The 18,608-nt window shown below is 42.3% G+C and overlaps 1 protein-coding gene and 1 long non-coding RNA gene across 2 annotated transcripts; one reads left to right on the top strand and one right to left on the bottom strand.

Annotated features, from left to right (window-relative positions):
• The first annotated feature begins 10,910 nt into the window (after window positions 1–10,910).
• On the top strand, window positions 10,911–13,785 carry LOC148702647 (uncharacterized). The gene is made up of 2 exons (XR_016398660.1): window positions 10,911–12,613; window positions 13,628–13,785. It is a non-coding gene; the product is annotated as an uncharacterized LOC148702647 (long non-coding RNA).
• Window positions 13,786–15,219: 1,434 nt separating this feature from the next.
• Window positions 15,220–17,927, bottom strand: LOC103706336 (thaumatin-like protein 1b). Its single transcript, XM_088712427.2, has 3 exons — window positions 17,508–17,927; window positions 16,695–17,400; window positions 15,220–15,937 (listed from the first exon to the last, which is right to left on the bottom strand). Exons 1-3 carry the CDS (start codon window positions 17,569–17,571, stop codon window positions 15,766–15,768), a joined length of 942 nt encoding a protein of 313 aa, XP_088568553.1. The 5' UTR covers window positions 17,572–17,927; the 3' UTR covers window positions 15,220–15,765.
• Window positions 17,928–18,608: the final 681 nt, after the last annotated feature.

Below are 18,608 nucleotides of genomic sequence, written 5' to 3'. Positions count from 1 at the left end.
CAAACATTTTAGAAGACCCTGACGGTGAATGGAATAAAGGCAGCGGCGTACACCGCTCTCACTTCCCACGTCACGTCCACATTGGCAAAGACGATGAGGGTGACCTGGTTGGGAGGTTGACACGCAGCCCCATCAGCACTTGACCGAGAGAAGAAAAGGTAGGACCAGGTATGACGTTAAAGTGGGACCCGCGTGCGGCTGACAATCTAAAAGCAGCGTGGACGTGGATAAAAAATTTCTTCAACTTATATATGTTAGTTGTTTTTCTGCTAGAAGTATTGAATTGCATCCGTATATAAATGTCAAGCATATGCGATACTAATTAGAAAGTAGAGAGCATGAATCCATAATGCTCGGCCTGACTTCATCAGTTAAGTGAGATAAGCATCTGATCTAATGGATTATAAATCTTAATCTAATGTTGGAATTCAGGATTCTTGGAGAATATAAATGGATTTTATTTCGAAGTTTTTCTTGAAGAAATTAAGTTTAGTTCCATAAATAAGATATCAGGCCAGCAGTAAGGTCATTATAAATTTGATCATTAAATGGTGAAACTTCTTGGACTTTTTCTCATTGCTAAAGTGTAGATACTTGCAAATGTCAAATATATATTCGAATTACACATTATTCTCGACATCTTTTATATATTGATTTATTCTTACTTCTGCTAGCTATATTATATTGGTTGATTTTCATAGGTTCACTATTTGACCAATAAGGTATCGTGATACACAATAAAAATGCTTGCTTCAAGATATTCTACTTTCAACTAACAGAAAACTATAAACTAATTTTTTTGTCTGAAATATCAGAATCTGATATTGGTCCAAAAACTCGCAGCAATGAATCCCACTATATTGAATGCTATTTTGAGTTGATTATTTTGAGACTGTATAGGTTGATTCATGCACACGAAGGGCATTACTAAACCACTAATGGTCTTGCCTATCCGTCTTGAAGAGATATCCTCAGATTCAAACAGCTTGCAGTACACTGTTTACTGCACAATTGAATCAAGAATGTATAGGGAAACTTATAAATAATTATTTGACAGTAGATGATGCTATTTTTTATACATCTGATCACTCAAAAGTTCGTTGGAGTTATCATATATACCACTCGATCTGTCAGTCCCTGGAGAAATCATCTGTGAAGCATGTACTGACCATCTACAAAAGAACCTCTGACATTAATATCCATGGGACCGAGCTAGTTGCTTCATGGGCTAGGGGTCTTGTACTTCTCAGAAGCCAGATCCCATTCTCAGGAAGGATATACCACATTCCACATTGAATCCAATGATTCTTAATTTCTACGTAGGCAATGGATCAACGTAGCAACCTGTTCAACAAATGGGTGTCGTGTAAAGCTGACTGAAATGGATAAGTGTTGAAGCTTTGCTGTCTCTAGATCACCATTCCTTTCCTGCCTTCTTTTCAAAAGCTTCCTGTCATTCCCCACTTCGTTGTTGGAAAGCCCGTGCAATGCAAAAACTAAAGCAAAAGAAAGATGGTTCCCCCCTTCCTTCTGGCTCCCTTATAACTTATCTACTCTCTAAACAATAGAGGTCGTGATATTAAAGATGGATCAACGACCCTATCCTTTTCTTTGCTTACCGACGTACAAGAGCCTGACGATTGGATCCCGTCAGGGCAAAAAGAAGTGTGGATTGACCTCACAGTAGTTTGATGATGGTTGGATAAAAAGGTGATGATTAAAGCAAGAGGGTACAACTTCATGGCTAAGATGACAAATAATATTTCAGCAAAAAAAAAAAAAAAGATGACAAATAATCAGGATATAAAGTTATATCCCTTCTAGTTTTGCCTTCTGTCAGGCAGCAACCTTTCTGACGGTGCTGTAGATTGCTTTAGTTCTGACTAAATGATCTTATTGGAACTTTTTTGGTCCATGGTCTTAATTTATGCAAATCATTTTTTGTCACGTTTGTTTTAGTCTCAATGATGGCCCATAGTGGTGTATGCATGGTCCCTCCTCTTCACAAACTGCTATACTTCTACTTCAAGTAAAACTGCCATCAGACTGAGTTGCTCCCTTTTTGGGACCATCATGTTGCACTGCCTGGCTAACACCACATGAGGTTTGAGCTCTAATGGACCGGGCCAAGAGCCTGCCCGAGCCCACCTGCCGAAGGCCCATGTTAGGCCCACGCACAGCAGACCAAATTGGGACATGTAAATATGTAATTCCGATTTGTATGTTCCAAAATTGAGCAAACTCTAGTTTTTTTAGGGTTTGCTTGGCTTGAGCTTAAATTTTATGATAAAAATTATCCAAGTTCTACTATGTTTTGTAGAAAAATTATAAGCTCAGTTTCTACGCACTTGACTCAATAATATGTGATTTGAAATAGCTAGGCATGACGCCAGCCGTAGAGAGCCCGATTTCATAACCCTAGGTGTATACAAGAAAATTCTAATCCGTGTAGGCCATGTGAATAATGCATTAATTATATACTATAATTTTCAAAATGATGCATTTAGATTATCACCTCTCTTTGAATATATTATCCTAAAGTCAGATAGGGCTCTTGGTAGTCTTAGCTAATCCGTACTTTTTTTTGACAAAATCCAAATCATGAAGGGTTTAAGTAACCTAGTGGGCCTCCAAAATGAGAAACACAATCATCTTTATGGAAGAGAATGGTCAGCACACACAAGTCCATCTCTGCAAAGAGATGGGATAATAACTTCCAATTAATGCATTTGCAATTCAGTCAGCAATTGCGCTCTCTGGCCATAATGCCAGCTCATAAAACCTTCTTCATTTCTAAGATTCAGTTCCTCAATGGAACTATTAAGTTAACTCCTAAAGTGTAGACTGAAAAGCAGAAATAAATATCATCATCATAATTTCTAGGTTACCCAGCTATAAGATTATTTTCTGCTAATTAATCAACATAAAATGGGCACATCTATGAGCTAATTATGGTTTGAAGCCATTCAAAGGTGCTAGTGTGGCATCAGAAGGTCCAGAATAAACCCTTAATTTTAGCTGCTGCATCATTCCATACTTTCACCTGGAGCTGACTCTTGGGAGGGTGGTACCTGGTCTTAGGATCAACACAAGACAGTAGCTTTTTAAAATGCGGACAAGGAAAAAAAAAAACAAAAATTGGGTTAAGTTTTTTTTTAACCCAAGAAAAAAAAAATTGTAAGAGAAAATGCTTTGATTTATTCTAATAAGCGATTTGGTCTTTATAATTCAAGGAATATGCTCCTTTGAGCCATGTATATACTTCCCAATTTATGCTCGTAACATATCGAAAGTAATGTTGGAGGTCAGAATGTGTTAGAAAATATGGCTGATTGCAACAAAAATTGACATAAGTTTGGCCTCGTCCACATCTATAATGAGTAAATACTAGGAGTTTGATTGTTTGAGATATGTAAGTCTGTTTAAAATTGTCAAGTAGCAAATATGAGACCTTAGTTAAGCCTCTTTAAAATTGTCAAGTAGCAAATATTTTTTTAACAAGATATGATTATGAGTTATTAGATAGTAAGATGAAAAAAAAATCGCTATTTTAGGGACAATTGTCGCTAAGGGACCTGTGAAGACCCGAACTGAAGTCGGCAAGGAGTGCCGACTTCAGTTGGGTCATCGTGGTCTGCCCACGAAGACCACGCCGGCCGAACGGCCAGCGGGATCTCCGCCCCACCCCCCTCTTCCCTCTTCCCTCTCCCCCTCTCTCTCTCTCTCCCTCTTTCTCTCCTCTGAGAGCCTCATCCGAGCCCCATCCTTTTCCCCATCCCTCTAAAAAAAAAAAAAAAAAACTTGAGTTTTTCCCCTCATCTTCTTCCTTTTTTTTGAAAGGATCGCCGGAGCCACCGTCGCCGCCACCGCCGCCGGGTATCCTTTCGTCGACGACCGGAGGTGAGCAAGACAACATAGACCTATTTTTTTTTTTGGATTTAAGGGGAGAGAAACGATGGAAATCAATGGGTTTTACTTCCCCTGTTTCGGGGAAGTTCCTTTTGGGAGATTCGGCCGGCCGACGGTGGCCGGCCGGGGTCAATCCGGCCGAAATGGGTTCGGCCGGAGGTGGGTGAACGGGGGCCGGGCTTCCAGCCCCGGTCTCCCTCTCTTTCCTCCCTTTCTTCCTCTCCTTCTTCTCTTCTTCTTCCTCCGCTCGGCTTGTGACAGTGGGACGGCCGACGGCGGCGGGCCGAGCGCCGCCGCCGAGGGCCACGGTCGGCCGGAGCCACCAGCCACCCCCCCTTCTTCCTTTCCCTCTTCTTCTTCTTCTTCTTCTTCTTCTTCTTCTCTTCTTCTTCTTCTTCTTCTTCTTCTTTATTCGGCGTGGGTGTTTTTCCTCGCTTTGAAATCCGTGCTTTATTTGGGAACCAGATCTTGAACCGGGTTATATTGTGAACCGGTTCCACCTATTTCATGAATGGGTTTTGTTATGGTCTGATCAGACCTGGTTTGGGTTGGGCTAGGAAACTATTTTTGGGCTGAGTTGGGCCTGATTGGATCTGTGGGCTGGGTTATTGGTTTGGGCCCGAGATCTGATCTGGACCTGTAATCTGGTTTGGTTCAGTTGGGCCTAATCTGTGTTGGGCCACAATTGGTTTTGGGTTAAAGGATTCTGATTTTTGGGATTTAGTCTATTTATTCTTAGGGTCTATGCTTGATTTTGGGGACCCATTCTTAAATCTTTGAACTTAGGAATTTAAGGGGTTGGAATTAGTTTAAATTATGTTTCTAAATTAATTAAATAATTAATATTTATGTTTAACCAGGGGTTCGTGATATCTGTGGCAGGAATTTTTTAAGCGATCCCAGGTAGGTGACCGTTGCTTTAAAGTAGAATTTTAACATGTATATTGCATATGTTGATTTATTGATTTATTATTAGCAATATGTGTTAGAATTAAAATTAAATATTTAATTTCATAAATTGTTATGCGCTTTACTGTGGGGAGTATGATTATGATTTTGATATAGAAAGTTGATTTATTGATTTTTAAAATCCGCGTGACTATAGTCTAGACCCCGCCAATGGGATGATACGTTGGCCCTGTCGACTTGTACTGAGGAACTAGTTTCGACACCGCGACCACCGGTGATAGAATAGTGGCGGCACAGGGGTGCGTTTTGCTCTTCGGAGCGGCTCGGTGGAGCGTGAGTTTGGCACCAGGGGGTGCGGCACAGTGGTGCGTTGGCTCAGTGGAGCGGCTCTTCGGAGAGTTGTATTGGCACTTCGGTGTAACCATGCCACTGGGTGATGTGGCCGTAGTCATGCGGTTGAGTTATTTTGAGTCTCGGATTGGGTTTACAGATTATTGTGTGGATTTTTGGATTTATGTGTTTAGCTGCTTTTATATGCATTATGACATGTTGTATGATGACTTTATTGCATGATGTCGCCTACTGAGCTGTTAGCTCACTCCTACCATTTACATTTTTGCAGGTGATGATATATGATTATGGGGATTACGGGATAGAGTGATCATGATGTAATTAGCTAGTAGATATGGACTTTCTTTTGACTTATGTATATATGGACATTTGAATTGAAAGTTGGAATTTATCTTTGTTTAGCTATTGATGTGGAATCTGATTTATCTGCCTTGCGTGCCTGCGGGGTCCGCCCTGCAGGTGCGCGGCGTCTGCTCGCGCCCCGGGCCCCCGGGTTCGGGGCGTGACAGATTTATTGGTATCAGAGCTCAGGTTTCAGATTCCTAGGGATTGTGTTTGAAATAGTCAAATGGAGCTTAAGTTTTAGGATCTTTAGGATTCATCGGAAAGTTTGAGAGATGGGTAGACATTAGGCCATTAGACGAAGGCATTTATTTGCTTTTGTTATTGATAAATTTGAGTTATTTTATCATAATTTTGAAGTGCTAAAATTAGAATGCAACCTAATTATGGTCGTAACCGAAGTGTGAATAAGCTATTCCGAGAGTATTCTTGGTAGAACAATTTGTATTTCAAGTTATGATTAATTAGATTTTGACTAAATTAAGTGAAGGAATGTTAATCATGGAATATTATCGTGCAATGTAATTATTTTGGAAGTTCAACTTGATATCAGGTATTGTGGATATTACTTCTAGTTTGAAGTTAATTATTTGGTGGCAAGTTAAGTTTCGTTCATAGGAAGTTGTCTAATGCTTGAACGAGGAGAGATTTTATGATATTCTTCGAGGTTAAAATATGTAGTCGGATCAAACATGAAATTGTTATATATAAGTAAAATATATTTAAGGATGAGACTCAAGAGTTCTTCTTTGGCTCTACTTGGGACTTGAAATTTTATATCTTTTCGTTTTACAATTAAGATTGGTATTATGATGGGAAGTCAATTAGTACGTCTTGAGAATATTAGAGTATTAAAATATTTTTGGGTTGGTCGAAAATAGGTCCTCTTTGATTTGGAAAAGTTCTTGATGGTTTTTCTTGTTAATGAAAAATTTCGTTGTAAAGTATAGTGTTTTTGATTTTGATCAATATGGATATCATTGAGTTATTAGTAGATTCTTTTATCTGCAATATATATATTTAAAAAAAAATGGGAACTATTACTAAAGGGATGAAATAGTTAATGAGTTTGTGGTGTTTTGAATAGATTCTCTAAGTCTAGTAGTTTACAAGATTCCGAAATATTTGCAGTATTGCAAATAAAAAATATTTTACTTATTTAAGGAATTGATCTCAATGTAAAATCATAGAGCTTATATCTTGGAGGAATTTCTTGTAAATCTTTGAACCAGATTATTAGATTTGTGTAAGTTAAATATTTATTAATCAAGGCTGTGAGTTGATTGTGGATTTTGTATCACCATATGAGAAATGCAAGTGGGATTTCATTAGAGGCCCAAATAAGTTTAGCCTAAAAGAAAAGATTCGGGATGATTGAGTAAGCTCCTGAGTAAGTTAATCTAGAATCTTTTAATTATCAAAGCTTAGAATAAATATCAACTTGTATAATGGAATTGCCAAGGAAAACTAGAATTGGCTTAGTTCAAATTTGGATCTAGAATATGATTACTTGATAATGTGATGGTACAAATACGGCAACTATCTCAAGGGTTAATCATGACCTAGTATACTTGGGAAGCAAGGATAAAATTTTGCTTGGATATTATATATATATATATAAAATGTTGATGATCTGGGATCATTAAGAAATTTTGGAGAATATTGATCAGAGTTGCACAGCGAAAATAGGAATGACCTTGGAAAAAATTTGCAGAGCTCTACATTGAACAAATAGTAAGGTTGCATGGAGTACCCGTATCCATTGTTTCCGATAGGGACTCACGGTTTGTATCTCACTTTTGGGGTAGTCTGCACAAAGCTTTGGGGACCACTCTGAGCTTCAGCACAGCTTTCCACCCTCAGACTGATGGCCAATCAGAAAGAACCATTCAGACCTTGGAAGATACGCTAAGAGCTTGTGTAATGAACATGAAAGGTTCTTGGGACTGTCACTTGCCTTTGGTTGAGTTTGCATATAATAACAGTTACCAGGCAAGTATTCAAATGGCACCTTATGAGGCTCTATATGGAAGAAAGTGTAGATCACCTATCTGTTGGGATGATGTTGGTGAAAGAAAAATTATGGGCCCCGAGATTGTGCAACAAACAGTAGAGAAGATCCAGCTGATCAGGAAACGCCTCCGGACAGCTCAAAGCAGACAGAAGAGTTATGCCGATATTAGGAGGCGGAAACTGAAATTCCAAATCGGAGACATGTTTTTCTCAGAGTGTCCCCTTCTAAAGGGGTGATGCGATTTGGAGTTCGGGGTAAGCTCAGCCCGAGATATGTGGGACCATTCGAGATCCTCGAGAGAGTTGGAGCTGTTGCTTATAAGCTGGCACTTCCACCTGCTTTATCGGGGCTTCATTCTGTTTTCCATATCTCTATGTTGAGGAGGTATATTGCTGATCCCAGTCATGTGATCGAAGTGGCACCTTTACAACTCCGAGCAGATCTTTCTTATGTTAAGCAGCCTATCTGTATAGTGGATAGGAAGGACCAAGTTTTGAGGAGGCGCACGATTCCTTATGTAAAGGTGCAGTGGAGCAATCACAGTGAGAGAGAAGCTACTTGGGAGCTGGAGGAGGAGATGAGAGAGAAGTTCCCTGCCTTGTTCTTGGATTGAGGTATGTTTTAATTTCGAGGACGAAATTTCTTTTTAGTTGGTTAGAGTGTGAAGACCCGAACTGAAGTCGGCAAGGAGTGCCGACTTCAGTTGGGTCATCGTGGTCTGCCCACGAAGACCACGCCGGCCGAACGGCCAGCGGGATCTCCGCCCCACCCCCCTCTTCCCTCTTCCCTCTCCCTCTCTCTCTCTCTCTCTCTCCCTCTTTCTCTCCTCTGAGAGCCTCATCCGAGCCCCATCCTTTTCCCCATCCCTCTAAAAAAAAAAAAAAAAAACTTGAGTTTTTCCCCTCATCTTCTTCCTTTTTTTTGAAAGGATCGCCGGAGCCACCGTCGCCGCCACCGCCGCCGGGTATCCTTTCGTCGACGACCGGAGGTGAGCAAGACAACATAGACCTTTTTTTTTTTTTGGATTTAAGGGGAGAGAAACGATGGGAATCAATGGGTTTTACTTCCCCTGTTTCGGGGAAGTTCCTTTTGGGAGATTCGGCCGGCCGACGGTGGCCGGCCGGGGTCAATCCGGCCGAAATGGGTTCGGCCGGAGGTGGGTGAACGGGGGCCGGGCTTCCAGCCCCGGTCTCCCTCTCTTTCCTCCCTTTCTTCCTCTCCTTCTTCTCTTCTTCTTCCTCCGCTCGGCTTGTGACAGTGGGATGGCCGACGGCGGCGGGCCGAGCGCCGCCGCCGAGGGCCACGGTCGGCCGCCGAGGGCCGACCGGAGCCACCAGCCACCCCCCCCTTCTTCCTTTCCCTCTTCTTCTTCTTCTTCTTCTTCTTCTTCTCTTCTTCTTCTTCTTCTTCTTCTTTATTCGGCCTGGGTGTTTTTCCTCGCTTTGAAATCCGTGCTTTATTTGGGAACCAGATCTTGAACCGGGTTATATTGTGAACCGGTTCCACCTATTTCATGAATGGGTTTTGTTATGGTCTGATCAGACCTGGTTTGGGTTGGGCTAGGAAACTGTTTTTGGGCTGAGTTGGGCCTGATTGGATCTGTGGGCTGGGTTGGTTTGGGCCCGAGATCTGATCTGGACCTGTAATCTGGTTTGGTTCAGTTGGGCCTAATCTGTGTTGGGCCACAATTGGTTTTGGGTTAAAGGATTCTGATTTTTGGGATTTAGTCTATTTATTCTTAGGGTCTATGCTTGATTTTGGGGACCCATTCTTAAATCTTTGAACTTAGGAATTTAAGGGGTTGGAATTAGTTTAAATTATGTTTCTAAATTAATTAAATAATTAATATTTATGTTTAACCAGGAGTTCGTGATATCTGTGGCAGGAATTTTTTAAGCGATCCCAGGTAGGTGACCGTTGCTTTAAAGTAGAATTTTAACATGTATATTGCATATGTTGATTTATTGATTTATTATTAGCAATATGTGTTAGAATTAAAATTAAATATTTAATTTCATAAATTGTTATGCGCTTTACTGTGGGGAGTATGATTATGATTTTGATATAGAAAGTTGATTTATTGATTTTTAAAATCCGTGTGACTATAGTCTAGACCCCGCCAATGGGATGATACGTTGGCCCTGTCGACTTGTACTGAGGAACTAGTTCCGACACCGCGACCACCGGTGATAGAATAGTGGCGGCACAGGGGTGCGTTTTGCTCTTCGGAGCGGCTCGGTGGAGCGTGAGTTTGGCACCAGGGGGTGCGGCACAGTGGTGCGTTGGCTCAGTGGAGCGGCTCTTCGGAGAGTTGTATTGGCACTTCGGTGTAACCATGCCACTGGGTGATGTGGCCGTAGTCATGCGGTTGAGTTATTTTGAGTCTCGGATTGGGTTTACAGATTATTGTGTGGATTTTTGGATTTATATGTTTAGCTGCTTTTATATGCATTATGACATGTTATATGATGACTTTATTGCATGATGTCGCCTACTGAGCTGTTAGCTCACTCCTACCATTTACATTTTTGCAGGTGATGATATATGATTATGGGGATTACGGGATAGAGTGATCATGATGTAATTAGCTAGTAGATATGGACTTTCTTTTGACTTATGTATATATGGACATTTGAATTGAAAGTTGGAATTTATCTTTGTTTAGCTATTGATGTGGAATCTGATTTATCTGCCTTGCGTGCCTGCGGGGTCCGCCCTGCAGGTGCGCGGCGTCTGCTCGCGCCCCGGGCCCCCGGGTTCAGGGCGTGACAGGACCAGCAAATTCCTAATTTGTTAGCGCAGCAATTTCATTTTAAGGGTCATACCCTTCTTGATTTTGGCGAACCCACGTCAAAAACTGAGCCGCCTTTCAACAATTTTAACATTCACATCATGGTAATGTTTCGATCAAAATTGAAGTCCAGACCACTTCCAACATTAATTTGTTGTTGTTTAACAAGGAATCTTGGATCTCTCAATCTATTCGCATTCTCATTGGTAATTACCAGGTCTATCTACGGCTGGAGCTTGAGTGGTTAAGGCAACATCTCGCTTGATAAAATTCCGGTTTGGGTAGGCCGTTGAATGCCTTGACATTTGACACAAGTAAGCTTTTAGATGGAGCAACTTGCCTGGCATTTGACTATGTTTGTTTTCATTAATGATTAAGTACACATATATACATGGGTTTGCTACATACATTTGGATCCTGTAAGCATGTCTTCGATGATGCAAGGCTGCCAGGCTAAGGATTTTGCCTTAGTTTTTGCTCTTAGTTATGTTACGATTCTTCTGACAATTAATAATTAATGATGTTAAGGAGGTTACTTTCAAGCAGCCATTAGTTATATTAAATGCAAGGGATGGGAGAGGCTCATACTGTGAGGACCAGCCCACATACAGTGAGCTAATGGGCCAAGCCCAACATGGCTGGCCCATCTGGAGACCTAGAGGCGGTGATCGCCAGCTGAGACGGTTACAACCGCCTGACAGCCACGATCACCACTACTCTCCTCTTCCAGCTGAGGGCTATTAAGGCTTATGGATCCTTCACAGAGGAACTCCATCACCCTCTCATTTCTTCTCATTCCCCTATTTTTCTGCTACAAGGAATTGAAGCAGGAGCAATATCATCGGAGTAGGGATCCGAATCACCGGAGGAATCATCAAAGGCTCTGCTCTGGAGCTAGGTAAGTCTTGATCCCTTCTCCCTCGTATCATTCATATTTCATTCAAGTAGAATCCAGTCGAGCCATGAAAGAAAAACCAAAAAGGGAAAATGAAATAGAACAAATCGAAGGGTGAAGAAGAGAAGGAAGAAGATGAGGAGGAGGGAAGGGGGAGATTCAACCTGCAGCGTTCGGCCCTTGAGCTGGCGTTGACACGATCGGCCACGACCATGGATTATTTCCCCTACCCTAATGGGAACGAGGGAGGAGCCGCCGGCTCCAACTGCAAGCTCCGTCGGGCCTCGGTCGGAGCTGCGGTGAGCCGGAGGCCCCTTCCTCTCGAGAGGGTGGTTTCGACCCCCATTTCCACCAAGGAATAGAGGAGGCCGGCCGCCGCAGGCGCGACCACGGGCTCGGCCACGGGCACCGCCAGTCGCGGCCAACCTCTTTCGTGACCACCCTCCTCCCTTCGCAAGAGAAGAAGGATGAAGAAGAAGGGGGGATCGGCCGCTACAGGCCGAACAGCGGGTGATGTTGGCCGGCCGCCGGCACCGCCGACCTCGGACCTGGCTCCCTCCCGAGCGTCCCACGAGCCTCGTCGCTTCATGTGAGAAGAGAAGAAGAGGGGGAGGAGATCGGGACGGGAACAGGAAAGGAGAAGAGGAAGGTTCGGGAAGGGAGGAGAAGAGAAGAAAAAGAAAGAAAAAGAGAAAGAGAAGAAAAGAAGGAAAAGAAAAGAAGAAAAATAAAATAAAATAAAATAAAAAAATGTGGTGGGCCGCAATGGGCCTAATTCCAGGGTGGGCTTCAAATAGATTTGGATTTAGAAGCCTGAAGCCGGGCTGGACCCTGGTCCGAGCCCAGTATTCTTAAAACCAAAACTAACTGGGCCTGAAAAGCTCGAATTTTAATATAGGGACTATATTGAATATAGTTTGAGGCTAGGTTCTCTTTAAATTAATTAGAACTGATAAGGTATAATTATAAATTAACCAATAGTGTTTTTGGGCCTGAATACAAGTGGGCCCAGTAATTAAATCAGGCCAAGGGCCTTATTCAGAACCCAATTAAACATCGGGCCTGAATGCAAATGGGCCCAGACCTGAACCAGAGGGCAATTTGGTTAAACCAGAAGTGGAATTGGTTCAGACCTGCACCAGAAGCTGGATCAGATCTGAACTAGAAGCTGAATCAGATCTGAACCAGAAGCTAAATTAGACCAGAACCAGAAATTGAATTGGGCCATGGGCCTGAACCAGAAATTGAATTAGGCTATGGACCCGAAAATGAAATTGAGTCCTATGGATGGGCTGTAAATGACTTTAAGATTATAAATAAATAGAAATTAAATGTGCAAGTGACATGTAATTTAATGATCTTGTTAGGTATTGGAGAATTGGCATTTGGTGAGCAAATTAAGGTAAGTAACCTGTCTTAATCTTATTATGGATCATGTATCACGTTTTATAAGATGAAAAAGTATTATTTATGCAATTGGAATTATGTATAAGAATTGTGGAAAAAGTACCTGATATAATCTTATGTTTCATCAAATACTTGTGATTACTCGATTATGAAATTGTATATGATTATTTATGTTTTCACAAAATTAGGATCAAGCATGTGTTAGCAAATGATTACAAGATTTTGGATATATAGCATCCATCATGATTATTATTATTATATTATGTACACATGATTATGATGATGTAGAAAGATGCATGGAAAAATAAAGTTTTCAGCATAATCATGAGTTTTATTAGCATGATGCCATTATTCACTTTCCAATGGATCTATGAGAAAAGATTTATGAAAAGCATGATATGTTTTAAGAACTCTCAGATCGCTATGTATGACCCTCACCAGTAGGTAACAGTAACTAGGCATATGACCCCCGCCAGTGGGTAAAAGTAACTTGGCTTTACAACCTCCGCCAGTGGGTAATAGTAACTGGAAGATGACTCTGCAGTGGTAAAGGCCTTGCCATGGGAATAAGAGCGGCCATAGCTACACTACCATATGAGAGTATGAATTTCAAAGTATTGAATAATGGCAAAAGTTTTATGATGCATAAATGGCAAAAGTTTTATGATGCATAAATGGCAAAAGTTTTATGATGCATAATCATATTTATGAAGTTGCATAAATGGACTTGCATAGTTTATGACTGGTTGGATTATATGAAATGTTTACTTTATTACAAGCACAGATTTCAAAGCATGAATAATGATGAGTACGGATTTTAAAGCATGGAATAAAGACAAGTTTTAAGTCTGGTTTGATTATATGTTGTATAAAGTGTTTACTTTATTACAACCTTTAGTTTCTTAAAATAATGCACTAGTATGAAGAATACTATGCTTGATCCGATAAGATTATTCTTGTTTACTTACTGAGCTTTATAGCTCACACCCATTTATTTATGTTCTTACAGATAAATAGGAGATGCTAGGAACAAGAAGCGTGACATGCTCCAGGGTTATGGGAAAAACAAATGTTAAATGTTGATATTGTTTTTAGAAGCTTTGTATGGATTTTAGTACCTGAACATTTAATGATTTTCATGAATATAGTTGTTTAGTAATTGAAGTAGCTGCGTGTTATTGTATGCTTAACTTGGCAATAACACGGCCGTGTCATGAACCGAATTCGGGGCGTGACACATACCTCCGGATAGACATATCACATTGGATGACGAGAGTTCTTCTGTAATAAAGTATGTAACGTTCTGAAGAAGCAAGGCATGGCTTATATATATATAGCTTATTCATACCGATGATTAGGTTTATTGGGACAAGCTGGTAGCAGTTCAAGTGCTTGCCTAGTCACAACTACCAAATTACAAAGAAGAAATTTAATCTTTATTAAAGGCATCACAAGGAGAATAAGTTTGTTTCTTTACAATGTATTGCACTTGAAGTATCTTGTCAAGAACTTTTTTTTTTCCTTTATACGTCTCACCATGTGTCTTTTTATATACTCGGGTTGAGTATAAGTGCAAACCATGTGAGCTTGATTATTTTTTGAGCAATTATTTTAGGGCATGTGGCATCTTGAGGGTCCAACTTAGAGGTCTTCTACTATGTAATGGAAATTGACGATCGATTCTCTTCAGGTGTCTCTGAAAACTAGTATCATCTCGGCTCTTTATGTATTCTCACTTTTGGAAAATTGAGATCTTAGAGCACCATAAATTATCTAACTCAAATGAGAATGCTGATACTAAAAAGTTGTCGAATGTTTTAGAGGTAGGTAAACGGCAAATGTTTATGTACATAAAGTTTTTGATCCTCCGCACGAGCTGCTTTCATTCGATCTTGCAATAAAAATTTTGGTTGCTATTTCCATGAGTGTTCATTGGGTTACTCCAATATCCAAAACCTTTAATACCATTCGAAGCAAATCGATCGAATATTTTGTTGTCAAGCAGCGCTACAATCAAACTAAAGCTATGGACATGGCTGCAAATAATCTGCAATCCTCTAATGAAATATTGGCTATGTGCCCATTACTTGAGCTCTAATTTGGCAGTACGGACACGCTCCAAATTCCAATACGATATCATTACTCCCTTATACCAAATGCCTACTATATCACATAACATGACTTCAGAAACACAATTGCTAATCCTATTACTCACAAGTCAAGTCCGTCGATCATATCAGTTAAAAGCTCATATTTGAATTTTATACAAACTGTCTTGTGACCAGTAGAAGAATGTTCAGCCCAACACCATCTCTGCACCCTGCTTCGGGCCAAGCAGGTGATGCGACGAGAATTTACCAGCCTGGAAGATCCACAAATTGGTAGAAATGGATCGAGGGTGAATCTTTAGTAAGAAAGAAGGATTTATCTTTTTTCGTGGGAATCTACTGTTGAATCATCCACTACATTAAACTCCATTATACACCTATTTATGCATATTTTAAAGCGACCAATGGATAATTCAATGGTGCCTTTGTGCGAACAAAGGTAAGTCATTCAAGGAGAGACCCCCAGCCCCATAGAAATCGATGCAGCAATATCTAACTGCAACATAAAATTTTCTTCTTTTTTTTTGTTGAAGCAGAACAAGTTATCGAAATAGTTAAAAGCCCAGAATGCACAATTAAGCTGCAACAGAAAAGCCTACATCAGCCGTCCAAATTCAGCATTTCGCATGAGCCATCCGTATAATCCCACAAGAAGAAACAAATTTAAAAAGTTCCAACGTTCACTTCTGGGAGACTGCGACGGCACGTGGCAGCACTGCCCTGTACACAGTACTATAAACCACGAAACCTGCCTGAATAAATTAAAGCTACCCTCTCTTTTATCTCTCCGAATTCCAATGTGTTTTCCGTTGGGAGATACAAGATGGGTGAATGTACCCAAATGGGCCAAAAAAAAAAAAGAAAAGAGAAGCAGTGCTATGAGTCATCAATTCCCTCAAGAATCTCTAACATTTCTCCATTAAAAATGTACTTGTTTTTTTCCCCTCCTCTTTTCTCTAAGAACGGAGGAAATCGGCAGTGGTACGGATCTCGGATGGAGGCACATGGAGAGGGGGCTCGCCAATTGAGTGGAAGGGCTCTAAAATAGCCGTAGCAGAGGCCAAGACAGCACCAAAACAAGCAGCGAGGAGCAGAGTGGGCACGTCGTGGTCGGCGGGGCATGGCTGACCACCTTCGCACCGCCCATGAACAGCATCGTGTCGTTGATCAGCGGCACGCCCGCTGCCTTTGGATTCCCTGCCGACTTCAGGCTGCAAATAAAGAAACAAATCCTTCCAAAGTGAGTTCCGAGTTTTATTATTCAGTCCCCTCGTCTGAGACTCCTAAGTTTAGACCAAGAATTAAAACCAGGCGTAGAAGGCTCCTAAGTTCAGCATTGAACAATATATGAATGAATGGATCCTCTAGTTGAAACACGAATTGCAGAATATCCTGATTCATGACACCACCTAGCCTTACTTGACTAATCTTGCCAAGGGATTGTGCTATGTATTCAATCACAGGCTATTCCGCAAGACATGGATGGTCCACAAGACCACAGTTTAGAGACGAAGATGATACCGCGTTGTATGATGGTGGGGCTTATCCATTATCAACAAAAGGTTGACGATATTGTGAAGCACCAAATGAGACATTTTTGTCCAGCTAGAAAGAGGCTGTTGCCGCGTCTTGATGACGAGCTCGCCAGTCACCAGACACCATCCTATTGAACTCACACCAGTTGCTCATTATTGATGGATTCGCTGACTTTCTCTCCATCTAATGGCAATCTAAGATGGGCCCTCAAGATTGGCAGCTATTATAACACAGCTTATTCCTTCATTAGAAGAAAGAAAGGAAACGTTACATAAAAGTCCGAGACAATTGGCCCCAGAGAGGATATCCAGCACATAACCTTCTAGTCTGCACCACCTTAATTAAGCTCTAACCGACCAGGAATTGACGAATAAATAAATAAACGAAGAGAAGAAAGTAATGGATTCCATGGTTGGTAGTTAGTAGGAGAACCTGGTGGTGCTGGGGCAAAAGGTGATGAGATAGCTGGTGGTTGTGGCGGAGGTGCAGGTGAAAGTGGAGGTGGCGTCGTCGTAGGCGTAGCTGTACGCCCGGGGGCACGCGTTCTTGAAGAACTGGGAGTACGCCGTCGGCCCGCACGTGCTGGGGCTGCCGAACTCGCCGCTGCAGCAATACCTCGGCGAGCGGAACGCCTCGCACGCGCTCCGGCACGCCACCCCCTCGCCGTCGACCGTTACTTTAAGATCGGACGGGCACAACCCGTTGAGGTCGACCAGGCACCCGGTGGGCCCGCACGTGCCGGAGCTGGGCCCCGCGTTCTGGGGGGCCACGAGGACGGGGAGATTGTAGCCGTCGACGAGGCTGACGTCGAAGTAGTCCAGCCCGCGGGAACCGCCGAGGGTGAACTCCACGAGGGTGGCGGGCGGGGCGGCGCCTGCGCCGGAGCACTCGACGGTGCCGGAGCCGCAGTCGCCGGTGGCGCAGGAGAAGCGGCCGGAGGAGGGGTCGGCGGAGCAGAGAGTGCGGGCCCATACGCGGCCGGACCAGGGGGAGGAGGGGGCCTCGAGGGAGCGGGACTCCCCCGGGGCCAGCGCGAAGCCGGTGGAGGCCAGCGGCGGTGAGCCGCCGCTCGCGAGGGTGCCCGGCCACACCGTGTATGCGCAGTTGTTGGTCACGCTGAATGTCGTCGATGATACGCCTAGAAAACAACAACAAGAATATGAAGGCAGGAATATTAGGAACTCAGAAACAGGGGAAACAGGGTGGTGGAGGAAAAAGTGGACTAGAGACTCTTTGTTTTATTACCTGAAACGAAGAAGAGGAAGAGGAGGGGGAGAAGGGAGAGGGGGGAAGGAGAGGTGATGGGCATTGCAGAGGAGAGGGGTTGGTGGGATTCTTTTGAGGAGAAAAGATTGTTTGGTTTGGTGATGGATGCAATGGAGAAGAGAGAGGTTGGGGGCGAAAAAGGATCCGCAGAAGGCGAGCAGGTAACGTTCTAAAACTTGGGGGGCAGAGGCAGGAGACCACGTGAAAGAGAAGGATGAACTCTGGGAGAACGGCTATAAACGAGGCAGGGCATGGACATATATTGATGTGGGGCTCGAGTCCTACTCCTCCATGTGGGAAGAGTTGAAGTATAGGCGACAGAGGGCCGTGTCCGGGTCCCCATGGCTGGAGGGAGGCTTACGGAAGAAAGTGCCTCCTTTTCCCCTGGGATGAGGGTCTTAAGAAGGAAATTAAGTTTACTTTATGTCAGTTTAAGGGCTTGTGCTTGCGGAAGCGGAGCCATTGGTGCTTATAGAGGAAGGCCATGGTACGTAAGGAGGTGGTGTATGGGACCATGGAGGATAAGGTCCTTTGGACTGGCCTATGGGCATCCAGAAGCACAAAAGAAAAGGACCCAATGGGGTCAGGTTGGGCTTGGCCTTCAATTTGATCAGGCCATACCTCGACCCGAGTTACATGTGACTAGAGTTATGGATGTATTTGTCCTAAGAAATTATTTGTTGCATGGTTACAGGTGGATAGGGTCGGGTTGGGTTTGGGTGAGTCAAGCCAAGTTTTCTTCAAAAAATTTGAGCCCTAACTTATTTATAATTAGTTTACTAAATATGAATTAATATCTAATTTATTTAGTTTACATAATTAAAGTAATTTTTCTCTCATGAATCATTCATATGACTAGAAGCAAAACTATGGCATGCAAGATTATGAACAACAAAGTAAAACTTTGTTAAATATATCATCGTAATCATAATAAATTTAGAAATCAGGATGCATAATAATTATAAACTAACTGACAATAAGGGGCAGAGACCTCTCTCTCTCTCTCTTATTGAACTAAACCATATATAAAGACTAGGGAATTATTAACCATATTAGATTTAAGAGCTGGTTAATTATATA

Source organism: Phoenix dactylifera, chromosome 16, assembly GCF_051530095.1.
Source record: "Phoenix dactylifera cultivar Ajwa chromosome 16, Ajwa_hap1_PhDact_Kaust_v1.1, whole genome shotgun sequence".
In the NCBI taxonomy this organism is placed as follows: Eukaryota; Viridiplantae; Streptophyta; class Magnoliopsida; order Arecales; family Arecaceae; genus Phoenix; species Phoenix dactylifera.
The sequence above is the reverse complement of the archived record's forward strand: the minus strand, read 5'-3'. Positions and strand labels throughout refer to the sequence as shown.